Source organism: Muscardinus avellanarius (genome assembly GCF_963383645.1).
Source record: "Muscardinus avellanarius genome assembly, chromosome: 4".
In the NCBI taxonomy this organism is placed as follows: domain Eukaryota; kingdom Metazoa; phylum Chordata; class Mammalia; order Rodentia; family Gliridae; genus Muscardinus; species Muscardinus avellanarius.
In genome coordinates this window covers 31,301,840-31,326,137 of record NC_137789.1, presented here as the reverse complement: position 1 = coordinate 31,326,137, position 24,298 = coordinate 31,301,840, and the positions used below count along the sequence as shown (strand labels likewise).

Here is a 24,298-nt window from a genome sequence, read left to right as displayed (position 1 = left end):
GAACATCCTCAAAACTTACATTACCCTCTAGCTGGGCAAAAATTATCTAACCCAAAGCATATTTTATAATAAAATATTGAATATGTCATGTGATTAATTATGTAACATTATAATGTTCAAAACTTGTCAATTTGAACCATCATAAGTCATGGACAAGCCAAGTATGGTAGTGCATGCCTGTAGTCTCAGTACTTGGGAGGCTTAAGAGAGAAGAACAGCAGATTTGAGGCCAACCTTAGCAACTTATCAAGACCCTGTTTCAAAATGAAAAAAAATAAAAAGGGATTGGTGGGGTGTAGATCAGAGATAGAATGCTTTTGAGTTCAATCTCAACACCAAATTTGAATAAGTCATAGACCATCCATATTAGTTAAAATATTTATCTACAATTAATTCTCTCTAACAGTGTTATAATAGATTGGAGATTCTGAAAAAGAGAAAAAACATTGATGAATCAAATATTTGTTAGACAAAATTATGTCGTTATCAAATATAACTTTCTACATATTCTGGGTAAATCTAAATTGTGTAGCTTTTTAACAACAGTTTGTAAAACTATACTCATCAAGGTGTGATCCAAACACACACAGTAAGTTTATTTCATAAACTCTCACTCTACCTGTTGGACCATATTAGTATAGTAGCTTTAAAATGGCCACAGGTTCTTCCCTCTAAATGGAGTGGCCCTTGATCTCGAAATAGATCAGGACATGAAAAACAGTTAAGAATTTCCACTTGAGTAACTTGAGTTAGATTTCTCTCCCTCAAGCCCTCTATCAACTTTCTTTGTATACATAGCATGTAAAATATCACCTTAGTGTGATACTCATCCTTTTCTTTTTTAAGAATCCTCAAATAAGTCAGCTATTATCACATATTTCTGCAGGTCAGAACACTAACTATTTATCTGGATATTAGTTATTGCACTAATGAAACCTATATTTATATCTGTCTTAAACACTATCTCCTGCTACTTTGAGATCTCATTATTTCTACCGAGATCTTAGAAGCCAATTTTATAAAGTTGCCTCAACCACCATTCAAAGGATTAGAGGATTTTGATTGGTTCAACAGATACAAGGAACAAATAAAAAATCAGAATTTAAGAGTGAATTAACTTCTTAAAAGAATGGAAATAAAATTACGTTTATGTCGCTATTTAATTATATTAATGTATTTAAACATTTTTGTCTTCATATTTATAATTATCATCATCTTTTAATATACAATTAAAAGATACACTTTCCCTAAGGAATATAGTTTCCATTTCAATTCAAAATACCAAGTGAGAAAGCATTTTATTTTCCAATTAAATATAATAGTAAACATTGTGGCTTTCAGTTAAACAGAGACATTTTGAACATTAAGTATTGAAATGCCTCTTTAGAGACTTTCATACACTAAATCAGTATTTTACATTTTCATTTGTTCACAAAAGAATTTCATAAAGGTAGAGATTATTATTATTTACTTATGTTATGCTTTTCTGCAGGAACAAGTATTATTCCCTTTCAAAAGAAACGACTGACTCATATGTCTGGATGGATGGCTCTGATTCCAAATGCAAATCACATCAACTGGTATTTTAAAGATGTGGATCACATAACCAACATATCATATACATCCACATTCTATGGATTTAAGGTAAGCAATGAGCTATAAAACCTATTGTCTGATTATTATAATTGCTTCTCTCTTAAACTTAGCTTAGTTCTCATCCTTATAATCATTGTTAGGCCCCAAATGCCCTTGTCTCACAAATGGATCTATCAAAGTCCTACATGCCCTTCATGACCCATTCTAGAGCTAAGAAGTAAAGCAAAAGAGCCTTGCTTGAGAATCAGAAGTAAGCAATCCTTCCCACATTACTGCACTTGTTCTTCTGTTATTATTACCATAAGAACTTATATTTACTCAGTGTTTATGATGTCTCAAGTACCTGGTAAGAGGATATTATTTGTATCATGAGCTAAGCCAAACATAAAAAAATTATTTATAAAAAACAACACTTATTATTTAGCTCTATTTGGTTTGACATTCTGTGAATATTTACTTTCTATTTTTTGTTATTTTAAAATTTTTTTTATTTGTGCATTTTAGTTATATATCTTAGAGGCAAAATTGTAGAGGCATACATGCATAAATCACTATTTGGCCCTTCCCCAATTCCTACCCCATTCCTGCTCTCTTCTCTCCTTCTCATTTTTGGCTTAGTGATTGACTTTGCTATCTAAACAAAAAAAAAAAAACTTTTCAAATGAAGTAGAAGCCCTGTATGATTTACCCTGATTTCATTCCCCACCTTCTATCTCTAATGAGAACCAGTATGTAAATTGTTTTTTTCTCCCATATATGTACTTCTACTTTTACTACATATTTGTACAGCCTGAAAATCTATGTCGTGTTATTTTATTTATTTATTTATTTTTTTTAATTGGTACATTGTAGTCATATATGAATCACATTGGAGTACAAGACTTGAGAGGATATACAAGCACACATCATCCAATTAGCTCTCATCCAGTCCCCACACCATTCCCTCCCCCTCCCTCCATCCCATGCTTGTTTGGTGATTAACTTTGATACATTTGTTTATGTACCTCCTGCGTTTTAAAGAGGCTCCATCCTCCCCTATTCCATACCCTCTGATTGGTCATGTTAGTTGCTTCACTATAGGGCCCTTTCTATAGCTCGAACTCTTCCTGTTGCCCCTTTCCTCCTAGTTATTCCTGATTAGGGGAAGCATCTGATTTATATTTTCTGCAATATTTCTCTGTGCATGCCGCACTGCAAGTACCGATCCCACTCTTGATGGCCCCAGTAGTGGCCTGGCTACCCGGTGAACTGATCCAGACCTCGCTGGCTCAAGCAGTGGCCTTGCCTCATGGGAGGCCCCAATTCTGGTCTCGCTGGCCCCGACACCAGCCTAACCCCTCAGCTGGCTCTGATCCCAGCCTCGGAGGCCCCAGCACCGCCCTTGCCTCACGGCAGTTCCGATGATGGCCTCGCTGGCCCCAGCCCTGGTCTAACCCCTCGGCAGGCTCCGATCCGGCCTCGGAGGCCTCAGTAGTGGCCTTGCCTCACGGAAGGCTCTGATGCCAGCCATTGGCCCCGGCACCGGCCTAACCCCTCGGCAGGCTCCAATCCCAGCCTTGGAGGCCCCAGCACCAGCCTAGCCTCATGGCAGGCTCCGATCCCGGCCTCGCTGGCCCCAGCACCAGTCTAACCCCTCGGCAGGCTCCGATCCCAGCCTCGGAGGCCCCAGCACCGGCCTTTCCTCATGGTGAGCTCCGATCCTGGCCTTGCTGGCCCTGGCACTGGCCTATCCCCTCAGCAGGCTCCAATTCCGGCCTTGAAGGTCCCAGCACTGGCCTTGCCTCACAGCAGGCTCCAATCCCGGCCTCACTGGCCCCAGCATCGGCCTAACCCCTTGGCAGGCTCCGATTTTGGCCTCGGAGGCCCCAGTAGTGGCCTTGCCTCACAGCAGACTCTGATGTCAGCCATTGGCCCCAGCACCAGCCTAACCCCTCAGCAGGCTTCGATCACAGTCTTGAAGCTCCAGCACCAGCCTTGCCTCACGGCAGGCTCCGATCCTGGCCTCACTGGCCCCAGCACCGGCCTAACCCCTCAGCAGGCTCCGATCCCAGCCTCGGAAGCTCCAGCACCAGCCTTGCCTCACAGCAGGCTCCAATCCCAGCTTTTCTGTGTCCGTCGCCATCCTCACCCCTCAGCATGCTCCAATCTGAGCACCCTCTTCGCCCAACCAATTGTCCCACGTTCTCGAGGGTGTGTGGTGGTAACATTCTGCCTCTGGGGTTATTATTTCAAAGTTTCCAGGTGTAATGCATCAGATCTCTGCCTCCCCTGAGTACTGGCCACTGCCATTGCCACTGCCTCTACCATTTCAAATCCTTCCCAGTTTCTTTTTCCACTCTGAATGTTGTCTAGTGTTCCTAAGCATGTATGATGGTAGCATTCGACATTGGTGTAATTTCTCCAAAAAAATAAGGTTGGTAGGATCCGATTTCTGCTTCTCCTGAATACACTGCCATCGCAGAGACCACTTTTTTTTTTTTTTTTTTTTTTTTTTTTTTTTTTTTGCTTTTATTATTTTTTTTATTTTTTTTTATTTATTTATTTATTTTTTTTTTAACAATTTTTTTTATTGAACATAAATAGTATACATTTACACTATATTTGGTGCCCTCTCCCCCCGCCCCCGTTTTCTCCCCCCCCCCCACCAATGGTTGGCCAGGTTAACCATGTCTTATTCATAATTTTACACATGTTCAGGTGAAGATGCTCCTTAATCAAGATCGGCCTTTCTCCTCTCCTATCTTTCCATTAAAACTTAGCTAGTATTTCCCCTCTAATATCTGGGGTCCTACTGGTATCCTTTGTGTTTTCTAGTTTGGGCATATTAGAGGAAACATGTGTATCTTCTCCTTCTGTGCTTGGCTGATCTCACTTAACATGATGCTTTCCAGGGCTTTCCATCTTCTTGCAAATGATAAAATTTTGTTCTTCTTTATGGCTGAATAGAATTCCATTGTGTGTATTTCCCACAGTTTTGCTATCCATTCATCTGTTGATGGTGATCTGGGTTGGATCCATATTTTGGCTATTACAAATTGTGCTGCTATGAACATAGGTATGCATATGTTGCTGTATTTCTCTGAATTCAACCCTTTTGGAAAGATACCCAGGAGTGGTATAGCTGGATCATATGGTGGATCTATTCCCACCTTTCTTAGGAATCTCCACACAGATCTCCATAGTGGCTGAACTAGTTTGCACTCCCACCAACAGTGTAAAAGAGTTCCTCTTTCCCCACATCCTCGCCAGCATTTGTTGTTGTTTGATTTCTTTATGCTTGCTACTCTCACTGGGGTTAGATGGAATCTCAGTGTAGTTTTGATTTGCATCTCCCTGATGGCCAGTGATGAAGAACATCTTTTCATGTATCTATTAGCCCTTTGTATCTCTTCTTTTGTGAAGTGTCTATTTAGTTCATTTGCCCATTTCTTGATTGGGTTGTTTGTTTTGTTGGTGTAGAGCCTTTTGAGCTCTTTGTATACTCTGGATATTAGCCCCCTATCAGAATGGTGGCTGGTAAAGATCCTTTCCCATTCTGTAGGCTTCCTCTTTAGGTTATTGATAGTTTCCTTTGATGAGAAGAAACTTTTTAGTTTAATGTTATCCCACTTGTTTATTCTTGCTTTAATTTCCTGAGCTTTGGAGGTTTTGTTGAGAAAGTTACTGCCTGTGCCAATATGTTGTAGTGTTGAACCTATGTTCTCCTCTACTAACTTCACCGTCTCAGGTCTAATTTCTAAGTCTTTGATCCATCTTGAGTTGATTCCTGTGTTAGGTGAGATATAGGGGTTTAGATTCATCTTTTTACAAATGGCTAGCCAGTTCTCCCAGCACCACTTGTTGAAAAGGCTGTCTTTTCTCCAGCGTATGTGTTTGGCCCCTTTGTCAAAGATTAATTGACTAAAGATGTGTGGGTTTGTTTCTGTATCTTCTATTCTAATCCACTGGTCAGTATATCTGTTTTTGTGCCAGTACCATGCTGTTTTTACTACTATTGCTCTATAGTATAGTTTGAAGTCTGGGATTGTAATGCCTCCTGCGTGTTTCTTGTTATTGAGAATTGCTTTGGCTATTCTAGGTCTTTTCTTTCTCCATATGAAGTTCATGATTGATTTTTCTAGGTCTCTGAAGAATGTCACTGGTATTTTAATGGGAATTGCATTGAACCTATAGATCAGTTTTGGCAGAATGGCCATTTTGATGATATTTATTCTGCCTATCCATGAGCACGGGAGATCTTTCCATCTTCCAAGGTCTTCTTCTATTTCTTTCTTTAATGTTTTATAGTTTTTGTTGTAGAGGTCTTTTACATCTTGGGTTAGGTTTATTCCTAGGTATTTTATTGGTTTTGAGGTTATAGTGAATGGAATTGTTGTTTTTGTTTCCTTCATTGTGGATTCGTTGTTGGCATAAAGAAAGGCCACTGATTTCTTTAGGTTGATTTTGTAACCTGCGACTTTGCCGAATTTGTCGATCAGCTCCAGAAGTCTTTTGGTTGAGTTCTTTGGGTCTTCCAGGTAAAGGATCATGTCATCTGCGAATAAGGATAATTTCACTTCCTCTCTTCCTATGTGGATTCCTTTGATTTCCTTCTCTTGTCTGATTGCTGCAGCAAGAGTCTCAAGGACTATATTGAAAAGGAGAGGTGAAAGTGGGCATCCTTGTCTTGTTCCTGACTGTAGCGGAAATTCTTGCAGTTTTTCCCCATTCAATATAATGTTGGCTTTGGGTTTGCAGTATATTGCCTTGATGATGTTGAAGTACTTTCCTTCTATCCCAATTTTTTGCAGTGTTTTTAACATAAATGGGTGTTGGATTTTGTCGAATGCTTTTTCAGCATCTATTGCTATGATGATGTGGTTTTTGTTCTTGGTTCTATTTATGTGGTGAATAACATGTATTGATTTGCGTATGTTGAACCAGCCTTGTTTTTCTGGGATGAAACCGACTTGGTCGTGATGAATTATTCTCTTGATATAGTTTTGAATGCGTATAGCTAGTATTTTGTTTAGAATTTTTGCATCTATGTTCATTAAGGATATTGGTCTGTAGTTTTCCTTTCTTGAGGTATCTTTATTTGGTTTGGGGATTAATGTGATACTGGCCTCATAGAAGGAATTTGGAAGAGTTCCATCTCTTTCAATTTCCCGGAACGTGTTATGAAGTATTGGTATTAGTTGTTCACTGAAGGTTTTGTAGAATTCAGCTGGGAACCCATCTGGGCCTGGGCTTTTCTTTGGTGGAAGAATTTTTATTGCCGTTTCTATTTCTTTGGTTGTTATTGGTTGGTTTAGGCTTGCTATGTCCTCTTGGTTGAGTGTAGGAAGGTTAACTGTGTTTAGAAATCTGTCAATTTCATCCAGGTTTTCAAATCTATTGGAGTATAAATTTTTAAAGTAGTTTCTGATAATGTTTTGAATTTCTTCACTATCAGTGGTGATATCTCCTTTTTCATTTCTAATTTTGGTAATTTGAGTTGATTCTCTTTTTCTTTTGGTTAGGTTGGCCAGGGGTTTATCAATTCTATTAATCTTTTCAAAGAACCAACTTTTTGTTTTATTGATTCTTTGAATTGTTTTTTTGTTCTCTATTTCATTTATTTCTGCTCTAATTTTGATGATTTCTCGTCTTCTGCTGGCTTTGGGAATGGATTGTTGCAGAATTTCTAGATCCTTGAGTTGTTTCATTAGGTTCTTTACTTGGTGGTTCTCCATCCTTTTTATGTGGGCACTCAATGCGATAAACTTTCCTCTTAGTACTGCCTTCATGGTGTCCCATAGGTTTTGGTGGGTTGTGTCTCTGTTTTCGTTTGTTTCCATAAATTTCTTTATTTCTTCCCTAATTTCTGCTCTTACCCATTCGTCATTTAGTAGTGTATCATTCATTCTCCATGAATTTGAATACTTTCTTTCGAGTTTCCTGTTGTTGATTTCTACTTTTATTCCATTGTGGTCTGAAAAGATGCATGGGATTATATTACATTTTTTGAATTTGCTGGTATTTTCTTTGTGTCCCAGGATGTGATCTATTTTGGAGAAGGTTCCATGGGCTGCTGAGAAGAAAGTGTATTCTGTAGTTCCTGGTTGAAATACTCTGAAAACGTCTATTAGGTCCATTTGGTTTATGGTTTCCTTTAGTTCTAAAGCATCTTTACTCATCTTTTGCCTCGAAGATCGATCCAGTGGTGTGAGAGGCGTATTAAAGTCTCCCAGAATTATTGTATTTGGGTCTACTTGGGATCTTATGTCCAGAAGGGTTTGTTTTACGAATGTGGTTGCACCCACATTTGGGGCATAAATATTTACTATCATTATATCTTCTTGGTGTATTGTTCCTTTTAATAAAAGGAAGTGCCCTGATTTGTCCGCAGAGACCACTTTCAACACCGCCTTTCTCCTTGGTCTCCGCTAAACTCTCTCCTTACAGGTGATGTCCAAGATTCTTAACAATATAGAGAAAGAGCAGTCTTCCTTCGCAGGGAATTTTTCCATAAGTTCCAGTGCATTTGGACAAGTTTTGTCTGCATCTCCAGTGTCCTGGCATCTGCCACGGCTTTCTTAACTCCTCTCTGATATTTTTTCTTTTTCTTTTTCTTTTTCTTTTCCTTTTTTTTTTTTTTAAATAAGACAGTATATGTGGTTTGAGGAAGTAGTGGGATCAGGCACTCAGTAGCACTGTGACCTGGTCGGTTTCCCCATGGGTCCAGCGTGCTCCGCACTACTCTGCCTGGGGCCCAGAGTCCCGTGACCTGGGCCCCCGCTGGCGTGCCCCGTGCAACCCCCGCCCAGGACCCAGGGTACTGGGCCCCGGTTCCTCCAGGGGTCTGGCGTGCTACACGCAGTACAGACCGGGGCCCGAGTCCCGCGACCAGGGCCCCAGCTGGCGTGCCCTGCGCAACTCCCGCCCAGGACCCAGCATCTTACTGTGCCCAGTTTCTCCAGGGGTCTTGTAGTGTTATTTTAAATATTTTAAATATTATAGAAATCATTATAGAAATAAAAGCCTTCACAGACATATCTATAGAGAGAGATCCTTTCATTGTCTTAGCGATAGAGCTGGTATTGTTGCAATAGACATGTAAAATGTTAATAAATAATAAAAATAAATAAATGAAAAATTTTCATAACAGAATATGGAGGTTAATTATATTTCATTAAATTTAAACTAAGTTATGCCAAAGGTTAGGCTGTCAAACAAGCTTCATTTTCTGCAAACTTTTATAGGAAGAAGACTATGTAATTATATCACACAACTTCACGCAATCTCCTGATATATTTAATGTTATTGATGTTAGGAACGGTTCTTCAAATCCACTGAATTGGAATACTAGCAAAAATGGAGACTGGCATCTGGAAGCAAACACTAGCACTCTGTATTACTTGGGTATGCATTTATTAGGAAGAAGTGACTAACGTTTTATCTGAAGGATGAAAAGAATTACTTAATAGACAAATGTATTATACAATGCCCTGTATTAGCAAGACTTGATAAATATTTGTTGAATGAAAAGACTAAATTCTCAATTTATGCTGGAAAGGTCTTGAGTTTAACTAAGAGCTTATATGCTATTTTTGGAGACAACATCAACATGCTTACACATGGTCCCGATAATTTTATTTACAAAATGAGTGGAAATGAGTACAATGGAAACTAGCATAAATTTTGTTTCCATTTTTATTACTTAATTATTTTGGCAAATAAATTCTAAAGCATTCAGGTTTTTTTTCCTCAAAATATTCTTGCCATGTGTTTCCTAGTAAGAAATACATTTTGTTGGAATTTTTTCCATACTAGTCCATACATTTGAATTATGCCATTTCCATCTAATGTATATTTTTAAGTGCTATGATTTTATTTACATCCAAGTATTTCGATCATCAAATTAGTTTAAACCATTTCTCTTTTATTTTCAGTGTCAGGAAGAAGTGACCTTAATCAGAGCCAGCCCATTTCTGGGACCCTGGACCCTGATGTGAAAGATGTGATTATTAATTTCCAGGCTTACTGCTGTGTTCTCCAGGATTGTTTTCCTGTACAACCCCCATCAAGAAAACCGATTCTGAGGCAGAGACCAGCCACTTATAAGTATGCAGGCCTTTTCTTGTTAATACTCTTTGATGCCTCTAGACATAATCCTTTGCATATGTCACTCCTGGTGAGATAATGATGCTTTTCTGATGTACAATGCCTTATAGTTCACAAAGTATATCCCTTACTTATTGCTTTATTTGTCCTTCCACCCTTTTGAGAAAATGGAATTTATGAAAGTTACTTTCCACTTTTCTACAACATGAAATCTTACAAGGAAATTGGATCATTTATATGAGACAAAATTAGGGCACATCACAATAAAGATTTAATGGGAGAAAATCTGAGTGAAACTGGACAAGAAGTAAATATTCTGCAATTGAAATATATGCATAGGCATATATGTAAGTATGTGTAGTGTGTGTGTTGAGTATTTTATAAAATTGCAAATATTAGTTTGTCTCACTCACATTCTGTCACCCTTAAGACACCTGGTATAATGCTTTACCCTAAGGAAATGGTCATTAAATATATAGAGATAATTAATGAAAATATTTATCTTCTTTTTTCAGCTTATGGTCAAATGATTCTTTTTGGCAATCATCTCGAGAAAACAACTACACTGTACCCCACCCAGGAGCAAATGTGGTTATTCCTGAAGGTAAGTAGACAAATATAAATAATGAAAACCTTGTGTTTATGTAACAGCAATGGTATTATGGGACACGTGCCTCAGCAGCTAGGTTTTCACCTTTATACAATACACGTTGAAAAAGAGCAAAGGTGAAGAGATGGGCCCCATTGCTATGTCCCAGATATAAAATGCAATCTGGGTTTTACATGGGTTTAAACCTGACTATTAAGAATATCACAAACAAGACGTGGTGGCCTGTGCTTGTGGTCTCAACCAGAAGGGAGGTTGAGGGAGGAGAACTGCCTGAGTCCAGAAGTTCCAGGCCAGCCTGGGCAATAGAGAGATACTATGTCTCCCAAACAAAAGATAGAAAGGTCACAGTTACATATGTTTTAGGAGAGAAAGAAATCAGTCATTTTATGGAAAAGAGGATCATCAACTTCAAAACTATGACTTGTCAGTGTTTCATCATAGGCCACAGTCTATAGATAGCATTGTATGTCTTACAGTATTGTTTTATAGGAACATGGATTGTAGCTGACACTGATATGCCACCAATGGAAAGGCTCATTATTTGGGGAGTTCTAGAACTGGAAGATAAATCCAATGTGGGAGTTGCCTCACCTTACAGAAGAGTTGTTTTGAATGCTACCTACATATCAGTGCAGGTAAAACTGAAGTCTCCTGGATTATATCCTTCTCAATCAAATTCTAAGGTGTACATTTACTAAACTAATACCAAGTAAACATATTTGGTCAGTGCAAACAAAAATACAGTTGTTCTAGTCTACAAAAAGCAAGCCTCATGTGAATACACTATATTTCTGCTCTCCTTAAAATTGTGAATTAAACATCCCTAATGGAGTAATTATCACCAGGTATGGTAGCACATGCCTGTAATACCAGTACTTGAGAGTCTGAGATAGGTGGATCACAGGTTTGAGAACAACTTCAGCAATGTACCAAGACTCTCAGCACCCTTGGGAAACCCTGTTTCAAAAAAGGGCTGTGGAGTATAACTCAGAGGTAGAATGCCCCTGGTTTCAATTACATTCCCTCTCCTCTCTTCTCTTCTCCTCTCCTCTCCTCTCCTCTTTTCTCTTTCTCTCTCTTCTCTCTCTCTCTCTCTCTCTCTCTCTCTCTCTCTCTCTCTCTCTCACACACACACACACACACACACACACGCACAAACACACACACACACAGAGTAATTATCAAAGGTTTTTCCCAGTTTAAAAACACTTAAAATACTTGTACTGCTACTAGGTGGAGCTAAACTATGAGCTTGCTCCAACAAACAATGAATCCCTAGAAGTCTGGGGAAAGATATATAATTTAAGCTTTTTTTAAAAAAAAAAAAAAAAAAGAAAGAAAGCAGCCGGGCGTGCTGGTGCATGCTTGTAATCCCAGCATTTGGGAGGCTGAGACCAAAGGATCGCAACTCATTTAGACCCGGTTTCAAAATAAAGAATAAGCCAGGCATGGTGGCGCACACTTGTAATCCCCGTGCTTAGGAGGCAGAGACAGGAGGATCGCGCAGGTTCAAAGCCAGCCACGCTGGCTTAAGAGACCTTGTTTCCAAATAAATTTTAAAAAGTATACAAAATAGGTCTGGGAGTGCAGCCCAGAGGTAGAAGGGCTTCCAGGAACCCTAGTACCACACAAAAAATTTTTTTTTCAAAATAAAGAATAAAACATAGGGTAAGGGAGTGTAGCTCCCTGGGTTCCATCCCCAGACCTGCAAAAGAAAAAGAAAAAGAAAAAGAAAAAAAGAAAAGAAAAGAAAAGAAAAGAAAAAGAAAGCAAAGCTGGACATAGTGGCTCCTGCTTGTAATTTCAGCATTGTGGAGGTTGAGACAGGAGGATCCTGATTCGAGGACAGCCTCAGCTACTTAGTGAGGCCCTTTGCAACTAAGTGAGACCCTGTTTCAAAATAAAGAATAAAAAATAAGGCTGGGGGTGTAGCTAGGAAGTAGAATGCCCCTGGGTTCCATTCCCAGTATTGCAAAAAAGAAAAAAAGAAAAAAGAAAGAAAACCACATTTATTTTAAAAAATGGGTTTAGATGGAATTATGAAAGTAAGAGCAGACTAATAAACATGTTTCAGATGTTTGGAATAATCGCTTCATTCTTTCTTAAGTCTCATAGGGTCTTAAACATGTAATAGCTTAATTTTCTGTTATTTACTGTTGTTCATGAAAAAGAATTGTCTGACCAAAAACCCATAAGCATCATTAAAAAATAAATGTTTGGTATATTTTCTTTGGGAAAAAAATAAAGCCATAAACCTACTCAGTGCTGTCTTAAAGGTATAATATTTGGTCATATGGATGGGATTTGAGGTGGAGTAAAACTACAATTGAACTCCTATTTCATTGTTAGCTGGGTAACCTCAGGTAGGTTACTTGACCTCTTCCAGCATCAGTTTTTCACCTATGAAACAGGAATAAAAATACTAATTCATGAATTTAGAGGTTAAACAATGTAGTTAATATATGTGGACCTTTACATGTTATGTGAGACATTGGATCAATAAGCATTTAATAACTATTATTAATAATGATGGCTTATAAATGATATACCTTAGATGTAAATGTGAAGTTACATATACTTCGTATATGACATATTATATTCAAATACTGTGTGGCCTACTTAAACTCCAATGTTTTATTTCTTAGGAGATCATAGTTTTAGATCTAATTCTGACAGTAAGAAGATGCTGAATTTAAAAAATAATTTATACTTCCTATCCCAAGGTGAATAGGTAAAATTGAAGCCACTTTAGGTTACAATATATTTACTTATAAATTATTTATAAATAAATAAATATGTGTGTGTGTGTGTGTGTGTGTGTGTGTGTGTGTGTGTGTTACTGAGAATTGAATCCAGGGGCCTTCCACATCCAAGCTATACCCCCAGCCCTCTTTTTTTGAAACAAGGTCTTATTAAGTTGCAGAGGGGCTCACTAAGTAGCTGAAGCTGGTGACAAACCTGTGATGCTCCTGTCTCAACCTCCAAGTACTGGGATTACAAGCATGGGCCACCACACCTGGCAAGTTACAATATAACAAAGTACATTCATTTTTACTCAGGGAGACTGCCAGTGACTTCTGAATACCTTTTTTATGGTTATATTTTTTTCTGCTTAAGTTTAAAGCATGAACAATCTTCTGCTTCACTGCAGGGAGGTCGCTTGATTGGTGGCTGGGAAGATAACCCTTTTAAAGGAGAATTACAGATTGCCCTTCGTGGAAATCATTCTACACCAGAATGGGCTCTTCCTGAAGGACCAAATCAAGGGTCAAAGGTCTTAGGTATGTGTCCCCAGATACCAAAAGTGTCATGCCTGTTCTGAGATTCTACTTCATATACACAACACCAATGAATATAGTTCATGGTGGTATCAGGAACTATTATAGACATTTATTTATAAAAGGTCATTAAAAAGAGCAGATTTTTCAATTAAATGGTGTCACATTGCACCAGATAGAAATAGATGCATGTTAACCCAAAATATGATTGATTTCTCACAAAACTAAATTTGACAAGTTTCTGCATATGCATGTGAATATTGTTCATATGAATATTATTTCTCTGGTCTGGTTTTCTTCATAATCTTTCTTTTATATAAATAACAATACTTTTTACATTTTAGTGCTTTTCCCCTAAAAGTCCACTTTCTTACACACTGTTGTGACTACAGCATTAATAAATAACCTGTGGATCAGTGGAATCTACTCTGAATTATACAGTCACATCTGTGGCTGAACTTGCCTTTCCCGAGTACATTGACATACTGAGCATATTTCTGTTCAAGCCTAGAAAGCAAAGGACCTGAATGAGTTAATTTGGTCACAATTAATAACTTCTTTTACTAATACTAATTAATATTTATGTAGAAGACACAGATAAGCATGTACTACAATTGCCCTACTATACAATTCCTAACATTGGTACCTAGTCTCAGAAACTCATAGGGATTTAAGAATTTTTCTTGATGAATTGGTCAGTTTTCCACTAACAAATGTCCAGAGACAGGCAAACTCAATCTTAAATTTTTCTGTTTCAAAAATAACTCTTCAAAAACACAGATCAATATCAGGAAAATTATTAACAAAAATGTGTCTTTTACAATTCTACCCCCCTTGAGGAAACTAGCATTAGTGAAACATTTTTGTGTCGTCCCTTGTCTTTTTGTCTATACCCATATTTTTATTGCATATGGTAATTTGTGGTAATTATACTGTTACTTCTTTTAAAACATAACCAAGCTAAATATATTTTATGAAATTTTATTTTCAGCTAACATATTATAAGCATCTTTTCACATCAATACTTGTAGACAAGATTCATCTTTTTATAGAATATTACTCACCAGAACTAATGTAGTAAAATTCACTTCATCCTTCCCATATTAATGTACACTTGGTTTAATTCCAGTTTTCTAATAGTTCCAAACATTGTTGTGGCAAATATGCTTATTCATCCTTATCTATGTGCAAAGATTTGGACCAGATTATTAGAAGTGGTCAAAGATCGTTAGCCTTCTTTCACAACCCTAAATGGTTAACCTCAATTTGTCCTTTTCTTCCTTAAATGTTCAATCACTTTAAAATATACTAGTGAGTAGTTTCATTTTATACCAGCTCCTAACTCAATACTGGGTGGTGAGTAAATAGAATGATTTTCTTTTTCAGGGGTGTTTGGTGAGCTGGATCTTCATGGAATTCCACGTTCAATATATAAAACAAAGCTGTCAGAAACTGCAGAGGCAGGTTCCAAAGTCCTTTCTTTGACTGATGCTGTAGATTGGCAGGTAAGGAAAATATTGTAGGCATAAAATACTTATACACAGGTGGTCCACTTAAAAGTGTTTTTTCTCTGTTCTCATGAGCACTTATTTTCTCATGTGACTAGCTAGAGTATATATAATGTATGCATATATTATATACTGTATTGTATATAATGTAAGTATACACACACATGCACACACATATACAGGATTGAACCTAGGGACAGTCTACCCCTGAGCTATACCCCAACCCTATTTTATTTTTTATTTGGAAACAGGGTCTCACTAAGTTGCTGAGACTGGCCTTACTAAGTTGCTAAGACTAGCCTTGAACCTACAGTCCTCCTGTCTCAGTCTCCCAAATACTGGAATTATAGGCATCCATAAAGAAATGAATATTTTACAATGACCTTATAAGGGATAACCTATTGCAGGCATTTAAAAATTGTGGTCTCAACTTTCAAATTTTGCAAATAACATTATTTGTATGTGTATATCTGTATTAGATAAAAAATATGAAAGTTTTTATTTAAATAATTTTTATTACAAAATCTTGCAAAAGAGACAATGAAATTTTTTTAATACATCTTAACACTATTTTGGCAACCTCCCGCCTTCTGACTTGTGATTTTTACATGTTAAATATTTGGAAAGAAGGAAATTTTGAAACCCAAGGATATGCAAATAATGCCTATGTAAGTGAGAGATTTTGGTAGAATATAAATGGCAAATTGTTCATTTAGAATTCTTTATATCAATCATAGCATATTTATCTTTAAATACCTAAATGTACAGTTTATTCTTTCTGATAATATCATTATTGCTAATCAGATACAAGTTAAGTTAGAATTATTTAATAATTGTTACTAAGAAATATAAAACTGTTTTTAAATTGTTCTTGCATTTGACACTTAAATTTTTCTAAGGAAGGAGAAGAGATTGTGATAACAACCACAAGCTATGATTTCCACCAGACAGAAACTAGAAGTATCATTAAAATCCTGCACAGTCACAAAATTCTCATTCTCAATGATAGCCTTTCCTACACTCACCTTGGTAAGTGGCTCCTCCTTAACCAAATAGATACATAATTATAATGTCTGAAATGTTCATATTTTAGTGCTCTACTTTGTAATTATAATTCTTCTATTAAACACATCACAGTTAAACTACTTCTCAATATCTTTCCAAAAGGATTAAAATTATCATAGCATAATGATGCATACATATCCGTATTTATAACAACATAATTCACAATAGCCAAATTAGATGAGTGGATAACAAAAAGATGGTGTATATATGAACAATGAAACTTTACTCAGCCATAAAGATGAACAAAATTATGTCATTTGCAGGAAAATGGATGGAACTAGAGAATATTATGCTAAGTCAGGTTAGCCAGTCTCAGAAAGTAAAGGGTCCTAAAAAATATTCTCTCATATGTGTAAGCTAGAGAAAAAACATTTCTAGAAGTGGAAAGTGTAATTTAGGTCATTAAACTGTAAATGTGAAGATATTGTTTAATATGCTACCACATGTGTATAAAGAATTGTGGTTGATATGCAACATGCCACAGGAAGAACAGAAAATAATATCTGTGTGTTGCTAATCTCCTCGGGGTCTTGGGCAAGGTGTTTTTTTCCTTCATTTTTTCCTTATTGCAATAAGTTCATTTGCTGCACAACAGTGTTTTCATGTATAATTCCAAACGGTTGAACTACCTTCAAGATTTTTCAAGCAATAATTATAATTGCTGATTAAAATAATTTTGGTACAAATAGAATTATTTTTTGTTGCATTTCAGTTTAAATAAAAGAGTATCTTAATTTCAGTCTACCATTTATCTATGTGAAAGCTGTAAATCAAATCAAGTCATTCATGTTGACTTTTGACAGATAAGGAATTGATTAGCCTATGAACTACAAAGAAACTACTAAACACAGATTTTTCTCAGGGTTGACAATGATCTAGGGGTCTTTGTGTTGCAGCTGAAAGATACAATGTCCCTGGAACAGGACAGAGCTACACATTAGCAGCTGATGTTGGGATACTGAGTAGAAACATCAAAATAGTGGGTGAAGATTACCCAGGTTGGTCCAGGGACTCTTTTGGTGCCCGTATCCTGGTGGGTTCATTCACTGGAAATATGATGACATTTAAAGGTTGGTATATATTTTATTATTTATTCTAAATGAAATATAACATGATCTCTTCTATTTTTAGTGAGTTCTTAAGTAGCTTTCATTTTTTCATAGAATTACATGGAAGAAAGAAATTTACGAGTGATGATGTGATCCAAATATTCTCCTCTAGGCAAATTTCTAACATTATTAGCTATTCATTTTATCTTCTTAGATAATAATAATAATCAAACTAATAATGACCTTAGGTACCAGGCCAGCTTCTTGCTAAAAAAGGAATGATTATTACAATAAGAACAACAGGTGATCTGCTTTTTTTAAAAAATAATTCAACCATATACCAAAAATAGAGAAAATAATGTAATGGAATTTTTTTATTCTTTTTTATATTGGAGATTGAACCTAGAGACATTCTGTCTCCAAGGTACTGTTTTATTTGGAAACAGGGTCTCACTAAGTTGCTAAGGCTGGCTTCAAACTCTTTGATCTTCCTGTCTCAACTTCCCAAGTACTGGGATTACAGGTATGTGCCACTACGCCAGGCTAGTATAATGAATTTCAGTGACTATCATCACCTTCAACAATGATTTACTTTGTTTTATCTATACCACCACCCACTTTATTCAACTCCGGCATTCTACTGTAGCAATCATGTATTATTTTGTCTAGAAATATTTTAGTATGTAATTCTAAAGGATCTTTTAGAAAATGTCTGAAAATCAGATCTGAAATGTAGATATTAACCTTTATCATCAAATGATAGTTATCCAATTTGCCCTCCCTCTCTCACTTGTTGTCTATTTCTCTTTTTATTTCCTTTACATTCTCTTTATTTATATCAGGACCTAAATAACATGTACATTGCAATTAGTTATGAATCTTAAATCCCTTTGATTCAGTTCTCTTTCACAGGAATGGATTTATGAAAGAAGCTGGGTGATTTACCCTATAAAGTTTCAATTAACATGGAATTTAGTGACATCATCCCTGGAATTGAACTTGTTCCTGTCTCCTGTGTATTTCCTGTGCACAGGCTTTAGGACTAGAGATTCATTCAAAATTGGATTCAATTTTTTAGGCAGGAGTTGTTCACAGCCACTGGTGTATTTTTCTGGAGTAGGCACGTGATGAATTATTGTTTCTCCTTTTGTGCTGTTAGTAGCCATCAATGATCATTGCGAGATTTATTGAACTGCTGAGGTTTAAAGTAGATGGTACTTTAATTCTGCCATTACTTCTTTGTTTATAATCTAGATTACTTCTATAAAGAGAAACTTCCCTAAACAAATATTTGATGACCTCTAAGGACAGTTCATATAGAAAATACAGGGGTGAAAAATCCTAATTATCTCTTCCTAATTGGCCACTTTTCAAAATAACAAGTCGATTTCCAAGTACCCTCCAAAGGAGACAAGGAGTTTTTGTTGTGTTTCAGTAATAGTATCATGAGTTCATGAATTTAAACATGTTTGGGATGTTCTAATCCATTGTGATTATTAGTTGTATTGATATTCAAAATACCCCATTTTAGGCAGTAAAAAAAATTTCATATTGATGCCTAAATAATTTTATTAAAATTTATACTTTTATTGGTGCCCTGTATATTAATATATATTAACCTCTTCATAGTGAGATTCAAAGTGATACAAACATACATCAACATAGCACCTGGTGAATTTTCCTTCATATTTTCCCCGTTTCCCCTTTCTCCTCTCCAAACATGTTAGTGAGATTAGTAATGATACCTTCATGTATGGATATAACTTTATTTGAATTGCTTACTTCCTCAATCCTGGGCTTTCTCTTCCCCACCTCCTCTTCCCAATCCCCTACATTATTGAACTGATTTCTTTCCTCATTTGACTGACGTAATACGTTTACATCTTTAATTTATAATATGGTAAGTGCCTACTGTAATTGTTTTTCCTGAAACTTGGAATCAGTGGCTCCTCTTAGCAACCCTGGTTGTTCTTATTGGAAGGTGATGTTTGAATCCCATAGTCTAGCCAGGAGTAGGTCATCCATGCTTGGCTGAAACTTCTTCAGCAGGTCCCCAATATTCACATTATTTCTTGTTCACACTATTGCCTATCCCATCTTGTAATAGCTCTTATTTTAATAAATCTTAATGTTGAGCAAAAAAGATCCCAATTTCACTTCTATCTATTGGTCATAATCTGCCAACAGAAGCTTACCTGATGGTAATGATGGTGGTGGTGATTATGGTGGCTATGACACAAGATCACAGACACTGTGATGAACCTGTAGTACATATTGTCTCATTTAACTTTCATAATGCTATGGTGTAGATATTATCTATCTTTTGCCAGGTGTGGTGGCACACCCCTGTTATCCCAGCTACTTGTGAGGCTGAAACAAGAGGATTACAAGTTCAAGATCAGCCCCAGGAATTTAGTGAGACCCTGTCATAAAGTAAAATTAAAAAACGTCTTGGGATGTGGTTCAGTGGTATAACACCTCTGGGTTCAGTACCTACTACCAAATAAGAAAATAAAAATAAATATTATCCATCTTTTAAAACTAAGAAATGAGCTGGAGGTGGTGGTGCATGCTTGTAATCCGAGCATTCAGGAGGCTGAGACAGGAGGATCATGGTTCGTGGACAGCCTCAGCTACTTAGTGAGGCCCTTTGCAACTCAGTGAGACCCTGTTTCAAAATAAATAATACAAAATAGGGCTGGGGGTGTAGCTCAGAGGTAGGATGCCCCTGGGTTGCATCCCCAGTACTGCCAAAAAAAAAAAAAAGCAAAAAACTAAGAAATAGAAAGAATTCATAATTGAAAGGTTGATGCTGGTTTAATCTTGGATACTAATCTGTATTTGTCTGGTTTCAAATTTCATTATGAGCTCTCTTCCTATGACAACTTTTAATTGCTCCTATAAATTGTGTTGTGATATAACTAATAAAATACATCTATGGATACTGTAATCCTAGATAGCCTGTAGTAACCATTTTTCCTCTGTCTCTATCTTATTATCTTATGTTCTCTATCATATATTCAATCACTATTTCTTACATTTCAAGACAGGCTTTTCCCTTCTAGTACACATATTCTTTTCAAATGTATCCTATTAGAGATTAGTTTTTGAAAAAAGGAATACTCTACTAATACTCCTTTTTTCCAGCTCTGTATACATTTCCCTTTATATAGGAGGAGTAATCATAGTTTCTAACTCATAAGATGCTTTACAGAATTGAACTGCACACTGCCTGCTAAGCCTTTTAGTACAACATTCAACAGAATCATCTCTCGTTGGTTATTATTGCTATTGTTACCAGTCTATAAAATCATTTCATCACCTCAGTGGTACTCATGACACACTGATCAGCAGATAGTTAGCAGTATATATTCTGAAGGAGATTCTGAAAGATAATGCCCTCAAAAGCTCTTTATAGCACCAAAACTGAAATGTCAGGAAAATTATATCTCATGACTTATGCATGCATTCTCAACAGGAAAATATTACTCTCAAGGGAGAAAAAAATGGTCCTTGTGGGAAAAAATAACATATATTGCAAGAGGCTGTGATACTTCAAAGGAAAAATGTATATTAACAAACACATGCTGTATCTGTAATTAAAATTTTATCATTTTATGGAGAAAGGATGCTATAAGGAAGAAAATTGCCTAGAAACGAGGGACAATTGGAAAAACTGGGTCGGGATACTGCTTCTTCTGGATTAAATAAAGAAAAGCTAATGTGGTTCCCATGAAAACTGTAAATAGTTTTATTCAGCTTTTCAAAAATGTTTTATTCTGTTTGTTTTAGAAAATTTTCTTTTAATCTTCTCCTCCCGTAGGAAATGCAAGGATAAGCAATGTGGAATTTTATCACAGTGGTCAAGAAGGCTTCAGGGATAGCACAGATCCAAGATATTCTGTAACATTTCTTAACCTAGGACAGGTTAGTACTTTAATTTTTATATTTGTTCATAATACAGTATTTTATTTTCATCTAGCTTAACAAAGCAGCTACATCTTCAAATAGATAAAATTATAATCTAATGCAATAAAAATTTCTTGGATATCTTTCCCATTAACTTTTCAACATTTAGCAAGCAGTGTTGAATTCACTTATTTAGTGCATTTACTTAAGGTCAGTAAAAACAATAAGAAAAGTAAAAACCATAAGAAAAGTAACAGAATTGAAGATCTAAAATCACTGCTCACATCTCTATTTTGCAATGACGAAGAATAACAGTTGCTATTATACAAAGTGAATATTGCTTATGTTTCTCAATTGATAAGCATATCTATAAATCTGTCTCTGTAAAAGCAGAATAATTATTCTGAAAGGACTGATGACTTATGGAAAACATGAAAAAGTGTATTTCTCAGTAAAAATAAAAAGTACTGTTGTAGGTTTAAAGTGGAGACCCCTAACCTGCTCACTAACTCATTCCTATAGCCACATGAATCATGACACCCTTGCCAGAGTATATTTTTGTATCTAACAAATAATTCATGATCATCATAGAATAAACTTCTGAAAAAACAATTTTTGGCACTGTAGCACTTTATAGGTGACAATGAAAACATATATGCATTGGAATGCACTTAGGAATTTGAAAAATCTGCTTTAAATTAGCATTCTTCTTTGCTTTATTTAATTATAAATATAAGATTATGGAAATTTCCCAAGATCAAATGACTAGGGTCAGATGTGGTGCACACTTGTAATCCCAGTACTTAGGTGGCCGAGACAGGATGATGGTTGTTTGCAGCCAGCCTCAGCTACTTAGTGAGGCCTTTTGCAAGAGACCCTGTTTCAAAATAAACAATAAAAATAGAGTTTGAGGCATAGAGATAGAATGCCTTTGGGTTCAATTCCCAGTACCAAAAAAAAGAAAACTATTGGGAAATCATCTTCATTATGACAAAAGAAATTGACTATTGACCAAAATTTACTAAAAATCACTTCAATTTTTTAAAATATGTTTTAATTTATTTTGTAGATTCATGAACATGGCTCATCTTACATTCGAGGCTGTGCTTTTCACCATGGTTTCTCCCCAGCAATTGGTGTGTTTGGTACAGATGGATTGGACATAGATGACAATATCATTCACTTTACAGTAGGGGAAGGTATTATAATAATATTTTGGTCCACACAGCAGACCCTTCTGAGATAATCTTATCTGTTGATTCTAACACCCTGCAGCCCCACTAATCTTTCTGTGAGGATGGAAATAGCCCCTATCTGTGATGATACAGTAATCACTAAGCTACACACGGCTAATGAGGGCTTGAATTGTGGCTAAGTGTCACTGAGGAACTGAATTATTAATTTTAACAATATTTAATTGTGCTTAATTTACATTTAAATAGCCACAAGAGGCTATGGCTATCCTATTGGACAGTATAGTCCTACAATAGGAAAGAATTATTACCAGACTCTAATCTAATATGATTTATGTAGCCACTAATAATTCAAATTGCTATTGATACTGAGATTCTTATTGGGCCCTTGTCCTACCAAGTCAGAGAATGAAATCCACAGACACCAGGAAAGTGAAAATAGGGAGTTTATTTTAAAGGGGTAAGCAAGAGGAGAGGCAGCTCACCCATGGGGGCTTTCGGTGTTCAGCAAGGCCTTCTGGCACTGCCCGAGTGTAGCCCGGGCCACGTACCATTGATTGCACACCGCCTTTCCCCAGAGTCCACTCCATCCACCAAACAGAGTAGCAGAGTTAAAGTACCTATGCAGGGGAGGATGTCAAGAAAGTAGACAACATTGGTGCCAAGCATAGCGCTTTATGGATGTCTGAAGCCTCTTTATATAGATGTTAATCAAAGAGGAAAGTCCCACTTTTCATCTTGTTTTTCTTGACTTAGTTAATTTGTCATCTATGGCCCTTAATTCACTGAAATCATGACACTGTTTGTTCTGCATGTTTGTTTCCCAGTCTACACGTAGCAACATCCCATGAGTCTAAGGTTGGTGCACACAGATCTTTGGTTCCTGACATCTTGGCTCCTCTCCTCCACATTTAATTGTCTGATGAACAACAGAGCTACCTTCCTTCTTAGAGGGGGTCTGCAGTTTGTTTTGCTTAACCTTTATCTCCTGAGAGTCCCATTCTCTCGCTGCCTACCCAGTACCTAACTCCTCACTATGACATTTCAAATACTCCTCATGAATTAATCATGAAGATTATATACAAATGAATATTATTCTATTTAGTAATGTATATATAAATATGCATATAACATTTTAAGTACATTTTTCTTTCATATCAGTGTAAATCATAATGCAGATTTATTTGGTATATATAAAATTATGTGTTGATTAAAATCTGAAGTGTAATCAAAGAACCCTATTTAACAACCTTCCCACAGAAGATGCTAATTCAGGTATTGAAGGAGTAGAGGTCATCATCAAAGAGTTCAGAGGATTCACTTTAAAAATCTAAAAGGATCATTTGTCAGGCTCTAACAAGAAAGATTGTTTCACAAAAATTATTTTTAATCACAAGATCACACAAGGTTGTTTATATTTATCTGATAGTATTGATTGCAAATTAACGTATGTATTTGGGGGGGGATTTTTCTTTCCTTCTGCTTCTTTTTTTATTACAGGTATAAGAATATGGGGTGATGCCAACAGAGTCCGGGGAAATTTGGTTACACTTTCAGTTTGGCCAGGAACCTATCAGAACAGAAAAGATATAAGTTCAACTCTCTGGCATGCAGCAATTGAGGTAGAACAAATGTATAATTATGGAAAATTATAATCTCAATTTATATGGAAATTATAGGTTTCAAAATATTGTCAAAAGTTTTTTATTCCTTATTTAGAGACTGATGAACTAATGCAGCATTTAAGTTAAATGAAGGAGTGAATACACTTTTAAAAACATTTTGTGAACTTTGATAGGCACTTTTTTTCCTGTTACTATCTGTTGGCTAACTTTATTCTCTTATTTCTTTTCTTCCCCACTGTTATTTTTCCTTTTCAAATTCAGGGTCTCTTTGCTGCTAGTTGACTAAGTGTCTTGTTCATGTTCCTTCTTAACTCTCAGTTCCTCTCTCAAATGGAAAGTTAAAATGATAGAATAGACGATAGCATCTCTAAAAATCCCTT

At 36.3% G+C, this 24,298-nt stretch overlaps 1 protein-coding gene across 1 annotated transcript in view; it reads left to right on the top strand.

The window, feature by feature from the left end:
* PKHD1L1 (PKHD1 like 1) overlaps nucleotides 1-24,298 on the top strand; it is a gene marked incomplete at both ends in the record, with an annotated part of 159,996 nt that overhangs the window by 100,126 nt on the left and 35,572 nt on the right. Inside the window, 12 exon segments of the mRNA XM_080694743.1 lie at nucleotides 1,493-1,644; nucleotides 8,820-8,979; nucleotides 9,510-9,681; nucleotides 10,197-10,285; nucleotides 10,781-10,926; nucleotides 13,443-13,572; nucleotides 14,956-15,074; nucleotides 15,977-16,106; nucleotides 17,039-17,212; nucleotides 21,015-21,118; nucleotides 22,170-22,299; nucleotides 23,794-23,915. Coding sequence (XP_080550869.1) covers nucleotides 1,493-1,644; nucleotides 8,820-8,979; nucleotides 9,510-9,681; nucleotides 10,197-10,285; nucleotides 10,781-10,926; nucleotides 13,443-13,572; nucleotides 14,956-15,074; nucleotides 15,977-16,106; nucleotides 17,039-17,212; nucleotides 21,015-21,118; nucleotides 22,170-22,299; nucleotides 23,794-23,915 — 1,628 coding nt within the window.